We start from the raw sequence: 17,734 nt of genomic DNA on the forward strand, positions 1-17,734 counted from the left end.
TCTACCGCTGGGAGGAAGGGTGGGAGTTTCCTGCGCCCTCCGGATAAAGTGGTGCTCCGGGCGACGGACCAGCTTGCCCGTGCCTGGAGCCGCTACTGCATTTGGCCCAATAGGAAGTGATGAGGAAGTTCAGTTTGATTTTGCATGAATTTTTATTGTGGATTTAAGGTTCAATTTTGAAGGGATTTCATAAACTGAACATTAAAGCCCTTAAAATCGACCAAAATTGAATTCGATTTGAAAATCAAATGCAAAATCGAATATTAGTAATGATGAATTTAAGGGATTTTGTAGTTCAATTTAAATTCGATTTCAGTCGATTTTATTGATTCATAAAATTGAATACCAAATTGAACGTTAGTAAATTTACCCCCAGGCTTCTCATTCAAAGTGCCCTATCTGCTAATGGCAATCCAGACTGGCAGTCCTAGGGAGGGCAAACTCCTCAACCGAGAACTGTCTTTCTGAAGTATGATTAGCAGAAAGCCCATGCATTGGGAAGCCACTTCTGCATAGCAGTCACAGATGGAAGGTAGGAACTGCCACTGCACATAGTGGGGGATTTGGTTCTCACAGGATATCACCACTGGATATTGCTATAGTACCACCCGAGAGGATCTCCTGATCCCTTCCCAGGCAGGCTGGTTGTGGTCCACCCCTCTGCGTGCATGTGCCATTAGATACTATTAGATGGCCGTGCCTGTGTAATATAGACACCGGGTCAGAACTCGGAGCCTAATTCAGCAGTAAAGATGATCGGGAATCTGCGCAGGTGCCTGACCCATTCTGCACATGTGCAGAACGGATGTGTGAGCCCGCACGTAAACTGGCAGCAGACTGTCAGTGATTGACAGTCTGCTGCCATTTGTGCCATTTGGAGGCAGGGGGCAGCGACAGCCTCTGTTACCCAAAATGAAGGCATATCACCACTGTTGGGGGGAGGGTAGAGGCCAAGATCTCCGTTGGCTGACAGAGATTTCCTGGACTCTTCCTCGCAGCTGCGACGGCCAGCTGCATGACCCCATGGGTTACCTCAGCCAGCCAATGGTCCGCAGAGTATCCGATGCTGTGCTGGACAATGCAGCTTGAATATGTAATGCAGCAGGAGGCATGATGCCCCTGGCTGCATTACCATATCTGCACAGACGGAACAGCCTATCTATTCCTTCAGAAGCTGCACCAGGGCCTCTGGGCCTGGTTCAGACCCGCTTGCGAGCACACAGCGCTCGCAAGCAGGTTGATGGTCCCCCACTGCGCATGCCGGAGCCAGCTTCGGCGTGCGCATGCACAAGACCTGGCCAGCGATGGGTGCTCCATTCCTACAGGTCTGGCACCAAAAAGGGTGCCAGCTCACCCCATTTTGGAGGCGGGCAGGGGGGGTGGCTGGCCAAATGGAGGTATTCCCGTAGGAATGCCTGCTGTTTGGGGGTTGGCCTCAGTAGTGAGCTTCCGGCTCTATTAGAGCCGGAAGCTCGCTGGGGCTTGCGATGGACGAGACCCTACCACATGGGTCTCATTGCAAGCCCGTGGTCGCAATGGTCGCGACCATCGCGACCATCACCTGGCCGCTCGCTAAAGCTGTGGGTGGCATTATATTTAGAGGATGCTCCAGTAACTACTGCACTTCCTGGTGCTGGTGGCCATGTGCCCTCTGTGCGACATCATGATGTCATGGACTCAGGACCAGCATGGGAAGTACGTAACGAGAGTGTGAATGTCCATGAAAAAAATAGTTTTAAGTAACAAAAATTATATTAAAACTAGGGATGTGCGCCGGACCATTTTTGCCGGATTTGGATTTGGTTCTAATTCGTCGTCCGGCTTTGGATTTGGATTTGCCAAACTGCGGTGACTGGCTTTGGATTTGGATTTGGATTTTTTTACAAAAATTTACAAAAAAAGCTAAAATCACATAAATTGGTCTTTTTTTTTCTTCCTAGAGTATTATTAACCTCAATAACATTAATGTCCAGTCAATTTAGACCATATCACAGCTTATAATATTGTTTTCAACATTATTGGCCAAAGGTTGCAGTGAGCTGACTGGTTACTATTACTAAGCGACAAAGCAGCGGCACAACGACACATACACCACAGTATAAAGCACATCTATGACACATTGCCACAGAGCAGTGGCAGAAATGAAAAGTAGTGCACCCACCCAGTGGGGTACGGCCAGCAGAATCACAGTACTTGTATACATAGTGGGCTACGGCCCAAGGAGTCACAGTGCACAATCTTATTCACATTAAACCGCATGTGTGAGCTCCAGCCGGCTCCCTCCGTGCAGCAGCCAATGAGAGTCTGTGTAATTCTCATTGGCTGCTGTAACAAACACACAGCTGCCGCTGGCGGCTGTGTGTTTGTGTCTGTGTAGGGCAGAGCGCCCTACACAATAGGAGCCCTGATGTCAGATTCTCTAGTGAGAATCCGACATCAGGCGGCCGCCGTTTGGCCCCAAACGGGGATCCGAGTCAGGCGGTGAACACCCGAACAGGGTTCGGGGGACTCGGATCCCCAATGTTCGGAGCGGTTCGGATTCCGCAGAATCCGAACCGCTCATCTCTAATTAAAACAAAGCAATGGTTGTAGCTTAGCAATGAATAAAATAACAGTTCATAAACATATACTCAGATAGCATAAGAGAAGGTCCAGTAACTTTTTTCCTGTGTTTGTGACTTGTGTAGTCTATGACTTGTACTGAGAGAACAGTTATATTATCACTGAGACAGATCTTACGTAAGATCCTGTAGGGCACAGGCCGGATGTCTCAGTCCCTCACACAGACATTTTATTCCAGAGTCCTCTAGAGTATTACGTGACAGGTTCAGTCTGGTCAGAGAGCGATTTGTAGTAATAACAGGGCGGAGATCATAACAGCAGGAGGAGGTCAGACCACAGCCCCGTAACCTGATGAGAGATGAGGGAACTGCATTAGGTCATTTCTTATCATTTTACAGCCTCACAATAGCATGAGATTTTGCCAACACATTTCCTAAGTTTTTATCAAGCCTTATATGAAGCCTTGGGATTTTCCTTCTACAGGAGAACACACAGAAAAAGGTATAGCTGTGATACTCTGAGAGATGGTAGCCTCAGAATACCCAGAGGTGTTTAACACAGTGTAAACAATGTCAAAGGTACAACCGAGTACAAAAAGTGTGGGTTTTTGGTAGGGTGCCAAAAAAGAATATGGTTAACATACCCATGGCCGGGATGTCAGTGCCAAAATCCCAGCACCAGAATCCTGATCAGCCTTAGAAGACTGGTGACGGAATCCAGATAGCCAGCATCCTAAGTATAGCGGGGCCGGGTAGGTGATAGCCATGGGGTGGTTAGGTTTTGGCACCCCATGTTAGGGTTAGTCTGAGGGGGAAGTTAGAGTTAGGCTTCAGACAGGAGGGTTAGGATTAGGCACCAACAGGGGGAGGTTAGGGTTAGACACTAAGGGAGAGGGTTAGGAACTTACCAGGAGGGTCAGGGTGCAGGCAGGGAGGCTTAGTGTTAGGGTACAGGAAAAGAGGGTTAGGGGTGGAGGTGAATACAGCAGGGGAACTGTACTTACTGTTCCCCTGTCAGGATTGTAAGCATCGGGATGCAGCTGTCAGTCTATTGACCGAGCCATCCCTACTATCGGTATATCGTACCGATTCCACCAAAAGGTATACAGATGCGTTGGCACTGTTTGTACAGCACATAGTGTGAAGTAGGGTATACAGAGGTATTGGCACTGTTTGGACAGCACATAGCCTGTAACAAGATACATGAATGTGCTGGTACTGTGGGAACATTGTGTAGCATGCAATAAGAAGCATGGATGTGCTGGCACTGGGGGAACAGCACATATCAAGCAATTAGAGGCACTGCAGTTAGCATGTAATGAGATACATGGAGAATATTGCAATAACCCTGGAGATAAAAACAGACAGTAAGTGTTACAGAGTACACATACACAGATGATAAATGCAAGCAAGTGGAATTAGCACAACAAATATCCTGGCACAGATCCACCCCCACTGGACTTCCAGTATGAAGATATGGACTTTACTCATTTAGGGCCCATGTCATGGCCCAGTGTAGTTGGTTCTCGCTGTGAAAGCAACAGAGTACTTAGCTGGTATGAGCACTATGCTTGAAAACACTGTGGATGGAAATGCAGATAAGGAGGTGTTGCTGTCAAGGAAACTACACTAGACTTTAAACAACACTGAAAGAGAACTATACTGGAGAGTATAGTTCTGAAGTGGCAGCACCTACGTAGAACACAATTGATACTCAGGCACTGGAGGAGTGCACTGAGGTTTTTATAGTGGCTGGCTGATGAGTGATTCCAGTGGTGGCTCTAATCACAGGATATCAGGGCCATCACCCAGGGCACCATAGCCTAAACGGCGCAGTCCTGCCTGAACTCACCATTGCCCATCTGACAGGGAAGGGGAAGCAGCGTGGCAGTGCAGCACAGGATTGCGCTGGTCACAGGATTGCGCTGAGCACAGAGAAAGCTAATGCAGGCCCTGGGTGAATACCCGCGTGAGTCATATGTGCTGGAAGTTAGTGGTAACACCTGAGAGAGGTGTTAATGTCATCTCTACAATTTGCAGGATCCCAAACACCCTTGGATTTACTGGGGGGAGATCATGTCAAACAAATCTTATTGACTTTTTGAATGGGTGACTAAGGGAATAGATAAAGGGGGCCATAGATATAGCTTATATAGACTTTAGTAAGGCTTTTCACACTGTTCCACATTGCAGACTGTTAAATGAACTGGAAAGCATGGGATTGGATACAAAGATAGTTCAATGGATAAGATCAAAGCTGCAGGATAGGAAACAGAGTTGTAATAAATGGAGTGCAGTGTCAAAAGGGAAATGTTACTAGTGGAGTACCTCAGGGATCTGTACTTGGACCAGTGCTTTTTAATATATTTATTTGGGACATTGCAAATGGTATTGAAGGGAAACTATACCTTTTTGCAGATGACACAAAGGTATGCAACAGGATAGATACACCAGGAGAGGTAAAACAAATGATTGATGATCTAGGTAGACTACAGGTATGATCAAGAACGTGGCAACTACAGTTTAATGCCAAAAAATGCAAGATCATGCACTTGGGTTTCAAAAATCCAAAGGCTAAATATAGTATTAATGGCACTATAATGAAAACTACTGAAGAGGAAAGGGATCTAAGGCCCTCATTCAGAGCCGGACGCTATTTGCGGTCGTTCGTTTAAAAACAAGGGGTGGCTATTCAAATGATCCGTACGCACATTGCAGTCTGTTCACACCTCTAAGTCTGAACGAACGAGCAAAACATACGCTCGTTTATTTGTTAAAAACGCCCCCTGGCCGCACGCATCCTACGTCATGTCCGCTATTTATTAGATTAATCGAGTACATCGACCAGCGTATGAACTGCTCGCTATTCTTGTGGTTGGTGTTTGCTACCACAAATTTGCGTGCAGTTCTGGCTATAAAATAACCCAGTGACGTGGTCAATGACGCTGCTGTTTTAAATATACACACCCATAAAACGCCCGTTTTGACCTTTAAGCACGCCTGCGTTCGGATCTCCACTCCCCATTTTCAAGCACCTTCCCCTGTTACCACCCACATACGCCTCATTCTGTCACTCAAAATAGCAGGCACTCGCTATATAGCGTACAAAGGATTTTCGGCCGCACTGACTGGTTCGCGCATGCGTACTAAAAAGCGTACGCATGCGCAGATGTGCAAACATCGCTCGGAACGAGCGTACTGCCGCTAACGAGCGGCTCTGAATGAGGGCCTAAGAGTCACTATTTCAGGTGACTTAAAGGCAAGCAAACATTGTAACAAGGTAATGAGGAAGGCAAGTCAGATGCTTGGTTGCACAGGGAGAGGAATCAGTAGCAGAAAGAAAGAAGTGATAATACCACTGTATAGGTCATTGGTACATCCTCATCTCGAATACTGTGTTCAGTTCTGGAGGCCATATCTCCAGAAGGATATTAATACATTAGAGACTGTATAAAGAAGGGCAACTAAAATGGTGCAAGGTCTACACCACAAAAAGTACCAGGAAAGACTAAAAGATCTTAATATGTATAGTTTGAAACAGAGAAGGGAAAGGGGGGACATGATAGAAACGTTCAAATATATAAAGGGTTTTAACAAGGTAAAGGAAGGAGACTATCTTCAAAGAAAGAGAAGTATTAGAACAAGAGGACATGTTCTGAAACTGGAGGGTAGTAGGTTCAGGGGAAATTTGAGGAAAACTTGCTTCACAGAAAGGGTAGTGTACAAGTGAATAGCCTCCCATCAGAGGTGGTAGAGGCTAAGACAGTAGAGCAATTTAAACATGCTTGGAATAGACATAAGGATATCCTTCAGAAGAAGTAAGGATCAATAAGGGTTGAGGTAACAATATGTTTAAAAATGGGGCACACTAGATGGGCCAAGTGGTTCTGCTGTGAAATTCTATGTTTCTATGATTCTAATTGGGGAGGCCTGCAATCAATGACCTGCTGATTGTTGGAGGCAGGGCAGTGGTTTCCATGACTGCCGGTACTGCCAGTACCCCCTTTAAAGGGTTGCCACTGGAACTTCCTGAGGGATTTCCTGTTAGCCTCTTGAGCATGGACATCTGATGCCCCCACCTAGATTCATTCCTCCAGAGTGTGTCCCTTCAGATATTGAAGGGTGCCTTTGTGTCTGTCGATATCGAAAACCTGCTTGATTTAGTGCTCCTAGGATGACATTACAACTGGTGATGGTGGTGTGCCCTAGGAGGAGTATTTGCTGCTAAGTGGTTTTAGTAGTGAGATGTGGGACACACTGAGGATCCTCAGAGTGTCTGGTCATTTCAACTGAAATGCCACTAAATTGATAACCTGGGAACTTTGAAAAGAACCGATGTTAGTAGGAGCAAGTTTCACAGAGGGTACCCAGAGATGAATGTTCCTGGTTGGTAACCAAACTGTGGCTCCACAACCTAAATGTGGGCCCTTTCTTCTCTTTTCCTTGGCCAACATTTTGTATGCGGCAAAGTATTTGGCCAGCAGTGACTTGACACTAGCCCAAATGTTATGGAACTGTCAGTGTACTCTGAGTCTGATTCAGCAAGGAACACAAGTCAGCACCCGCATACACCCATCCGCTGTGAAAATATGCTAATGAATGCTACACACTACCACTGTAGCTAAACACCCAGAGACCCACCTCAAGATAAGGATGCCCACTTGCCGTCTCTCACATCCATCTGCTCGTGCAAGGCAGTGAAAACATTGGTAACATCGGAACCTGACACACAATGGTGGTTGACCAGACCTTACTTAGAAATTTCTGAGTTTTTGGCACACTATGAAACCTCACACTGCATATGCCATCGCACTGCTTGCCCCTGTAACTGCGTTCAAAAGCCAAGGCATGCCTGCGTTTCACCGACAACTCCCCATCACCACCCCCAAATGTTCACTACCTGTCAATCAAGTTGCGGAGGGTATATGTACTAACTGCAGTTGTTTCCCGATCGCAGTGATTGGCTCACGCACACGCAGTCTGATGCATACACATGCGCAGAGCACAAACATCGACCATATGCGTGCAAATTTGTGGCTGTGTTCCTTCAGGCCATTTGTCCATTGCTGGTACTTCCAATGTCGAAATTACAGGAGGTGCAATAAGTTGGGGGTGTTACCCATATAAAGCAAAGAATGTTGAGGATCCTGTACTCAAGTGGTAGTGGAAGTTGTGGGCCAATTCGGCCTATGGGAAAGAGTCTATCCAGTCCGCCTGGTTGTCTGAGATGAGCATTAACAGGAAGATCTTAAGGTCCTGGTTCACCCTCTCGGTCTGACAAGTAAGACTGAGGGTGATATACTGAAGTAAAGTTCAGTCCTGCTCCAGCCTGTTAGCAGAAAGCTCTCCAGTACTGGATGTAAACTGGGTATCCCATCTGACGTGATGTCCCTGGGACAACTGTAAGTTGGAATATGTCCCAAATGAAGATTTGTGACAACTCCATGGCTGAAGGTATGCCTTTAATGGTACAAAGTGACCAACTATAAATCTTGTGGTGTTATACTTCTTAGATGTTAGCAGCTCAGTGATAAAGTTCATGGAGATGTGGATCAGGGTTGACTTGGAATGGATAGTGGATGCAGGGGCCCTAGGGACTTTATGCTCTGGGTCTTGTGTTGGGCACACTTGTCACATGTGGAGATGTATTCCTGCACATCTCTTGAGAGAGTCAGCCACCAGTAAGATCTTGAGTAGAAGTGGGTAATTTTCTGGGGTCCCAGGATATCCTGAAAATGTGATATGTGGCCCAGCAGAGTAATCTGGATCTTAACCCTTCTAGCATGAATCGTCTTGGGTGTGGGATGACTCCTGCTGGAATGGTATCCATAAATGCTAATATTCTAGCTGGATCAAGGAGTAGTTTGCGATTCACTTCCTCTTTTCTCTCCGTGTTGTTTAAAGAGCGGCATAGAGAATCTGCTTTGAAGTACTGAGAGCCCAGCTGAAAGGTAATAGTGAGTTGAAACCTAAAAAAAAAATGGCCAACATACTTGTCTTGGGTTCAGTCTGCTGGCCAATTGCATATATGCCAGATTTGTGTCTGTAAATACTGTCACCGGGTGTAGGGCCACATTAAGCAAGTATCTCAACTTCGTGAGTGCCAGTTTAATGGCTTAGAGTACCTAATCCCCAATTCTGTAGTTCCTCTCTGCAGGCAGCATCTTGTGGGAATGATATCTGCAGGAGTGAAGCTTCCACACGGTATACCATTGGGATAGTTCTGACCCAGTGCAAATGGAGGATGCATCCACCTCTAGTAGGAAGGGTCAAGGTGTCCAGCTGTTTGATAATAGTGGCCAAAGTGAAGGCCTTTTTCAGGGTATTAAAGGCCTGAAAGGCCCATTATCAGAGGGTTGTTATCAGGGCTACCACCGTGGAGTAGTTCTTAATGAACTGCCGGTTGCAGTTCAAAACCCCCAGGAATCTTTACATGGCTCAGAGGCCAGTAGGCAGTAGCCACTCTTTGGTATCCTGGAGTTTTGCTAAATCCATCTCTAGACCCATGCCTGAAACAATGTACCCAAGAAAAGGTAGCAAGGACTGCTCAAACCTGTCAAATTTTAGCTCGTAGTCATTTGAGCACCTCTTTTATTTGTTGATGGTGAGTCACAAGGCAAGAAGAAAATATTAAAATGTCAAGACACAAGTACAAGAGATCTCAGAATATCTCATGAATCCCTGGATGACCACCATGGCATTGCAGAGCCTGAAGGGCATCACCAAGTATTCAAAGTGCCCATCCCTTCTGTTAAAAGTGGTCTTCCACTCATTTAATTGTCAAATCTCACCTCATGTCCAGCTTGGTAAAGACAGTGTTCCTTTCTAGGCGTTGAATAATTAGAAATGAGTGGGACGAGGTACACATTTTTAATTATTATGGATTGAGACCTCTGTATTTGATGCAAGGACAGAGTGCTCCATCCTTCTTGGCTACAAAAAAGAACCCAGCTTTGGTGGGAGATTTGGACTTTTGAATAAAACCCTGTGCTAGGTTCTCCTGGATGTAGTCTGACATAGCTTGGGTCTCTGGCAATCAGAGTGGAAAATCTGGTCCCCCGAGGTGGGGGCTTTCCTGGAACTAGGTTGATCCCACAGTCACCATCCCTGGTGGGGTGCCTTCTGATCTGCACTCCATTTATCAACGATGTCTGATAATTCAGAGTAGTGTGGGTGGCACAGTTAAGTTAACCTCAGAGTGGCACAGCTTTATGGGATTACTTTTGACTACTTTGGTGAGGCAGTGTAGTTGACTCTTGATCCCCCATAACTTGATGAGGACCAGTCTAACATGGGTGAGTGCAGATGTAACAATCCAGGCATCCCCCAAATGGGACACTGCAGTACTAAAATGTCCCAACAAAATCAGGATAGTTGGGGGTATGCCTAGTGCAGGTGCAGCACAATAAAAGTCCTGTAACTGTGATGGGAGCAGGTTATGGCTCTGGATGAGGTCCTGGAAAAAGTGTGTCTGGAAGGAGCCACATGTATCATATTATAAGGACAGGACAATGCCATATTTCACTTCCAATAAAACATCAATTTCTTATTAAAGGAGAAAATAGTAGTGTGTCCTCCTGACATCCCCCATCCCTAAATTACACCCTTCTTTATCCCTTTATCTTAAAATGATCTCAATGTTGCAGCACAAATTCTAGACACATGTGAGTGAAAGCAGAAGCAGCTATATGAGTCCATGACTAACTCCTATTTGACAGGGAACATCACCAATTCGCTCAAGTCCCATTATTGGGCGTCCACTTGTTCAACCATGCAGACATTGCGCAAGATGTGACATTGCACAGCAGAATTTGTGCTGCGGTTTCCATGCGTGAGTTTCTACAAATACATGAAAGATATATATATATATATATATATATATATATATACACACACATACACATATATAGAGAGAGAGATAGAGAGAGAGAGAGTAGCCAGCACATCCAAATATATAAAAAAAAATAGAAAAAGTTTATAGGAATTACATCCAAAAGTTGCATAAGCATATACAGGTTGAGTCACCGATATCCAAATATTCTGAAATTTGCAGTCCGAAATACGGAATTTTTGTGGCTTGACTGAGATAATAAAACCTTTGATTTTTGATGGTTCAATGTACACAAACTGTGTCTAAGGCACAAATTATTAAAAATATTGTACACAATTACCTTCAGGCTGTGTATAAGGTGTATATGAATTAGGGGTGTGCACCGGCCACTTTTCGTGTTTTGTGTTTTGGTTTTGGATCTGGATCTTTCTTCGTGTTTTGGATCTGGATTGGTTTTGCCAAAACCACCCTTCCGTGTTTTGGGTTCTGGGTTTTGTGTTTTGGATCTGGATTTTTTCTTAAAAAATAAAAAAAACTGCTAAAATCACATAAAATGGGCCTTTTTTTGTTCCTACGCTATTAATAACCTCAATAACATTAATTTCCACTCATTTCCACTCTATTCTGAACACCTCACACCTCACAATATTGTTTTAAGGCCAAAAGGTTGCACCGAGGTAGCTGGATGACTATGCTAAGCGACACAAGTGGGCGGCACAAACACGTGGCCCATCTAGGAGTGGCACTGCAGTGGCAGACTGGAAGCCAATCAGCGTTATGGTGCCCATTTGCATGTAGCACGAACCCGGGAGATCCATGCTACATGCATCTGTGTGATTGGCACAGAGCAATGACAGGTCCGTGAGACCCGTCTGTGCTGCTGTGGTAAAAAAAAAAAAAAAAACCTGTGTAAAAAAAGAAAAAAATGGCGTGCACCCCCCCAAAAAAGAGCAACCAGCCCCGGGCATTAGTAACCCAGTGCTGGGTGTGCTTAAATACAGGGGACAAACGACGTAGGGGTCCCCTGTACTTAAGCACAACCAGCACCGGGCTAGTCAGAACCAGCGCTGGTTGCCAAAATACGGGGGACAAACGACGTAGGGGTCCCCCGTATTCTGCGCAACCAGCTCTGGGCTCTGATCCGGTCCTGGTTCTGGAAATACAGGGGAAAAAAATTAGTAGGGTTCCCCTGTATGTTCCAGAACCAGCACTGGACTTTTTCTAGCGGGGGGCTGATGCCACAGCCAGGGGAGCCCTTTCACCGGGCCCCCCAGCCGCAACATCAGCCCTGACCGCTAGTCTGCCCAGGCCGGGGATCCCTGGAGAGCTGGGGACCCCCCAATAAAGGGGTCACCCTCTCCAGGGCACCCCAGGCCCAGGCTGATAGCCCGAGGCTATCCCCGCCACCCCTGGTGGCGGTGGGTGGTGGGTTGATTGTGTGGTGTGGTGTAAATAAAGAATATCAAACATTGTCTTTACAAGTAGAACTGCAAGTCCCAGCTAGCCTGTCCCGCATGCTGGTACTTGGAGAACCACAAGTACTAGCATGCAGGGCATTAAGGGCCCACTAGTACCTGTAGTTCACCTGTAAAAAAAATGTTTAAAAAAACACAGGACACACACACCGTGACAGTATAAGTTTATTAAACATACATACACACACACACACATGTACACATACTCACCTATGTAACATCGTCCACTTGTCCGGTAAAGTATCCATAGGGGACCTGTGAAAAAAAACATACTCACCATCTCCTATGCGAGGTTCTGTCCTCTTCGTTCCAAAGTAGGCATCCCCGGACTTGGCAAAAAAACAAAACGAAAACGCGATCCACGAACTTAGTACTGTTCTATAGAACGGTACTTCCCGAATGAGAGCTTAGCGGTGGGGTATCACCATGGAAACCCCGCTGCTAAGCGTTCATTGGCTGAGAGAGGTCATCTCCCGTCTCTCAGCCAATGAACGGCTCCTTCCATTGTAGTCAATGGTGGGAACCGCAGGGTAAACTTTAATAACCTTGCGGCTCCCACCATTGACTACAATGGAGAGAGCCGTTCATTGGCTGAGAGACGGTAGATGACCTCTCTCAGCTAATGAACGCTTAGCAGCGGGGTTTCCATGGTGATACCCCGCCGCTAAGCTCTCATTCGGGAAGTACCGTTCTATAGAACGGTATTAAGTTCGTGGATCGCGTTTTCGTTTTGTTTTTTTGCCAAGTCCGGGGATGCCTACTTTGGAACGAAGAGGACAGAACCTCGCATAGGAGATGGTGAGTATGTTTTTTTTCACAGGTCCCCTATGGATACTTTACCGGACAAGTGGACGATGTTACATAGGTGAGTATGTGTACATGTGTGTGTGTATGTATGTTTAATAAACTTATACTGTCACGGTGTGTGTGTCCTGTGTTTTTTTAAACATTTTTTTTACAGGTGAACTACAGGTACTAGTGGGCCCTTAATGCCCTGCATGCTGGTACTTGTGGTTCTCCAAGTACCAGCATGCGGGGCAGGCTAGCTGGGACTTGCAGTTCTACTTGTAAAGACAATGTTTGATATTCTTTATTTACACCACACCACACAATCAACCCGCCACCCACCGCCACCAGGGGTGGCGGGGATAGCCCCGGGCTATCAGCCTGGGCCTGGGGTGCCCTGGAGAGGGTGACCCCTTTATTGGGGGGGTCCCCAGCTCTCCAGGGATCCCCGGCCTGGGCTGACTAGCGGTCAGGGCTGATGCTGCGGCTGGGAGGCCCGGTGAAAGGGCTCCCCTGGCTGTGGCATCAGCCCCCCGCTAGAAAAAGTCCAGTGCTGGTTCTGGAACATACAGGGGAACCCTACTAATTTTTTTCCCCTGTATTTCCAGAACCAGGACCGGATCAGAGCCCAGAGCTGGTTGCGCAGAATACGGGGGACCCCTACGTCGTTTGTCCCCCGTATTTTGGCAACCAGCGCTGGTTCTGACTAGCCCGGTGCTGGTTGTGCTTAAGTACAGGGGACCCCTACATCGTTTGTCCCCTGTATTTAAGCACACCCAGCACTGGGTCACTAATGCCCGGGGCTGGTTGCTCTTTTTTGGGGGGGGGGGGGCACGCCATTTTTTTCTTTTTTTACACAGGTTTTTTTTTTTTTTTTTTACCACAGCAGCACAGACGGGTCTCACGGACCCGTCAGTGCTCTGTGTCAATGACACAGATGCAAGTAGCATGGATCTCCTGGTCCGTGCGTGCATCTGTGTCATTGAAATACACAGCAGCACAGACGGGTCTCACTGACCCATCTGTGCTCTGTGTCACTGTCAGTCACACAGATGCATGTAGCACGGATCTCACGAGTCCGTGCTACATGCAAATGAGCACCATAATGCTGATTGGCTGAGAGCCGTGACAGACGGCTCTGTCAGCCAATCAGCACTTTGCCCATTAAAGGCAAAGGCATTTTTTTTAAAATGGCCGCTCGAGGCAAAACCTCGAGATCCGACAGCAGATCTCGAGGTTTTGCCTCGGGAGAGGGATCCGGGGCAGACAGGGAGATCCGAGCTTGGGCTCGGATCACCCCGGATCCCCAAAGTTCGGGTGGGTTCGGTTCTCAGGGAACCGAACCCGCTCATCCCTAATATGAATCATAAATTAATTTCATTTCTGTACACAAACTTTGTTTGAGCCACAAAATGATTGAAAATATTGTATAAAATTACCTGCAGGCTGTGTGTATAAGGAGTATATAGAACATAAATGTATTTTGTGTGTATATTGGGGCCCATTCCCAAGATATTTCATTATGGTATGCAATTATTCCAAAATACGGAATATTCCATTATCCAAAATACTCCTGGTCCCAAGCATTTTAAATATCGGAGACTCAACCTGTAACATGCATCATAGCAGAAAAGGGAGGCTTTGAGCATAAATTCAGCATAAGTATTGGCACACTTTTAAGGCACACGATCAATCAGAAGTAAGCAATTTACTCATCGTATCCAAGTATGAGCCATCCCATAAGTAGCCAGCCCAATGGCCCGTTTCGGGGGTTAACAACCACCTTTGTCAGCAGCACGGCTAGTAATGGGACTGGATCTTACCTATATACCCTATACCCTTAACCCCAAAACCTCATGAAAAAAACTATAATAAAACAAAGCAATGGTTGCATCTTAACAATAAATAGAATAATAGTTCCATAAAAATATACTCAGATAACATAACAGAAAACCCAGCAGCTATTTCCCTGTGTTTGTGCCTAGTGTGGTCTATGACTTGTACTGAGAGAGGTTATAATAAAACCGAGACAGCTCTTACATAAGATCCTGTAGGTTACAGGCTGGATGTCTCAGTCCATCACACAGAAGTATTATCCCAGAGTCCTGCAGAGCATTGTGTGACAAGTCCAGTCTGCTCATGGAGTGGTTTGTAGTAATAACAGAGCGGAGATCATCACAACAGGAGGAGGTCAGATCACAGTACCATAACCTGATGAGAGATGAGGGATCTGCATTAGTTTATTTCTTATAATGTTACAGCCTCACACTCAGTATGATGTCATCACTGGGCATTTTCTAATTTCTTATCAAGACTTGCATCATGCAAACATGGCTGTTTCCAAATGATTAAGGCAAAAAACTAAGCATCAAGACTACTGTATTTAACAAAAGACAGAAGTGATATCTCCTGCGTTATGCTGTTAAGGCCTCTCTTATCCCCGGTTACCAGAGCGTTAAGGCCCTTGACACACTAGATGATTAAAGTGAATGATATGAATGATAACGATATCGTTCAACAATATATCACTCATATCGTTCAGTGTGTATGCAGTAAACGACCAACGATGCGTGCTCCCACGGTTCGTTAACAAAGTCTGCTGTCGTGCAAACAAGCGGGCCAGTCAGAAAGTACCTGTTCAGGGATGTGGCAGGATGACATCACTAAACGATATCGTTAACGATGTTGATCAGTGTGTACATCCAATATCGTTTTGTCAGACTAGTATTTGTTTGTGAACCCGGAGTTTGATATTAGTCTGGTGTTGGTGTCTGGAGGCATGTAAAGAAAGCTGGCAGACCTAAGGAGACCTACTGGCATGTAATGTAGAACGAGAGAAAAGGGGCATATGTTTTCTGCACTCTAAGTGTAAATATGAGCTGCTCAGTATACATTAGATATAACAATAAGAAAGGAGGGGAACTAAGCGCTATTGTGGAAAGCGCCGACTGGAACAAAAAGGAAAAATAAAAATATAAAATTAAAATGAAAATTAAAAAATTTAAATAAAATGAGTTAAAAACAGAAAAAAATAGAATAGAACGTAATTAGTAAGAAAGAAGAAGAAGAGAGATATGAAAGGGAAAAAAGGGAAGAAGGTAATTAGATGTTTAAAAGCCTTTCCGGGATAAGGTGTAGATGAGCAGTATCGTTTTTAGTGGAAGCCGTCCATGGAATCTGATATTCTGGGCTAGCCCTAGCTGACCCTACCTTAGACTTGCTTGTAGTATCTGAGGTGAATCACTTAAGATTCTGTGTCCAGGTAACTTTGCCGGGTCCGTGCATCCCACATGTATTACCCATGGCGCTATGTGATGATGTCAGATGCCCACTGCCGTACACGATGTTGGCTTCCAGACTTCTCTTAGATACCGCTCTCTGTGCTCCAATGTGTTTCGAACCTTAACAGGTTCTTTATCAAGGATAAGTGATTCACCTCAGAGACTACAAGCAAGTCTAAGGTAGGGTCAGCTAGGGTTGTTCTATTCTATTTTTTTCTGTTTTTAACTCATTTTATTAAAAATTTTTAATTTAAATTTTTATATTTATTTTTATTATTTATTTTTCCTTTCTATTCCAGTTGGTGCTTTCCACAATAGCGCATAGTTCCCCTCCTTTCTTAATGTAATGTAGAACCCTTCCCTGACTGGGAATCAAACGGGTCTTGGTGGAGAGATGCAGTGCAGAACTTGGAGGCATGAGCCCATAGTAGTAGTTGTTTGCAAAGTTCAGGGGAAACAAAGGTTTTCTCTAGATTAGGTTTAACCACATCAGTAGCGGCAAACAGTAGGGTTTCACATTGGATATTGTTCAGGAACTTTTGATTCGTCCTCAGGATTCATGGACCGAGATAAGGCATCTTACAATTGCAAAAGCCAGGACAGGAATACATTTTAAAATTGAATTGGGAGAAGAACAACGCCCACCGGGCTTGTCTGGGTGTGAGGCATTGGGCAGTTTTTAGGAACAGAAGATTTTTGTGGCTGGTGAATACAGATATTGGGAAATTGGCACCTTCCAGCAGGTAATGGCATTCTTCAAAGGCTAATTTGATGGCTAAAAGTTATGTCTCACCAATGGGGTAATTTTTTCGGCAGGCAAGAATTTTTTGGAGAAAAATTCACATGGGTTTTTCTTCAGAGCTCTGTGATAACACTGCCCTTACTCCATCAGAGGATGCGTCCACCTAAAGAATGAAAGGTTGAGTGATGTCAGGTACCAGAGCAAAAATGAAACACTGTTTTAATAGCTGGAAGGCTGACTTTGCTTCTGGAGACCATTGCATTGGGTTGGCACCCTTACGGGTTAATGCAGAGATAGGAGCTGCCAAGGTAGAAAATCCTTTAATACATTTCCTATAGTAACAATAAGGCTGGTTAGTATGAAGTCTTTGGAGGACTTCTTTAACTTGGTCACGATGAGTAACATGGTCACTGGAAAACATAAGGATATCATCCAGGTATATAACCACTGAGTGGTACAGGAGGTCACAAAAAATTTTGTTCACAAAATGTTGAAATACGGCTGGGGCATTGCTCAGACCAAAGGGCATGACGAGGTATTCATAGTGCCCATCTCTAGTGTTGACTGCTGTTTTCCATTTGTCACCCAAGCGAATATGGATTCAATTGTATGCAACCCTTAGATCCAATTTCATGAAGACTGTAGACCCCTTCACTTTATCAAAGAGCTCTGTGATCAGTGGTAATGGGTAGCAATTCTTGATGGTGATGTCATTGAGTCCCCTATAATCAATACAGGTGCGAAGTCCACCATATTTTTTCTTAACGAGGAGAAAAACCCTGCACCGGCAGGAGAAGATGAAGGTTGAATGAATCCTTTGGCAAGATTCTCTTGGATGTACTCTGTCATTAATTTTGTCTCTGGCATGGATAATGGTTTAGTCCGACCCTGGGGATGCATTTTTCCAGGTAGTAACTCTATTGGACAATGCCATTCCCTGTGGGGAGGCAAAATGTCAGCCCCCTGAAAACATCCAAATAAGAATGGTATTGGGATGGTAGTTTCTCAGCCAGAGTGGTATCAGAGACCCAGATGACGACCACTTTCTCCAGACATGC

At 45.3% G+C, this 17,734-nt stretch overlaps 1 protein-coding gene across 1 annotated transcript in view; it reads right to left on the minus strand.

Annotated features, from left to right (window-relative positions):
• LOC148500718 (NACHT, LRR and PYD domains-containing protein 12-like) overlaps nucleotides 1-17,734 on the minus strand; it is a 147,575-nt gene that overhangs the window by 14,742 nt on the left and 115,099 nt on the right. Inside the window, exons 10-11 of the mRNA XM_088451439.1 lie at nucleotides 14,694-14,864; nucleotides 2,740-2,910 (exon numbers count right to left, since the gene is read on the minus strand). Coding sequence (XP_088307565.1) covers nucleotides 2,740-2,910; nucleotides 14,694-14,864 — 342 coding nt within the window. The remainder of the gene's footprint in view (nucleotides 1-2,739; nucleotides 2,911-14,693; nucleotides 14,865-17,734) is intronic.

Source organism: Taudactylus pleione, unplaced genomic scaffold, assembly GCF_031769625.1.
Source record: "Taudactylus pleione unplaced genomic scaffold, aTauple2 ptg000547l, whole genome shotgun sequence".
Taxonomy (NCBI): Eukaryota; Metazoa; Chordata; class Amphibia; order Anura; family Myobatrachidae; genus Taudactylus; species Taudactylus pleione.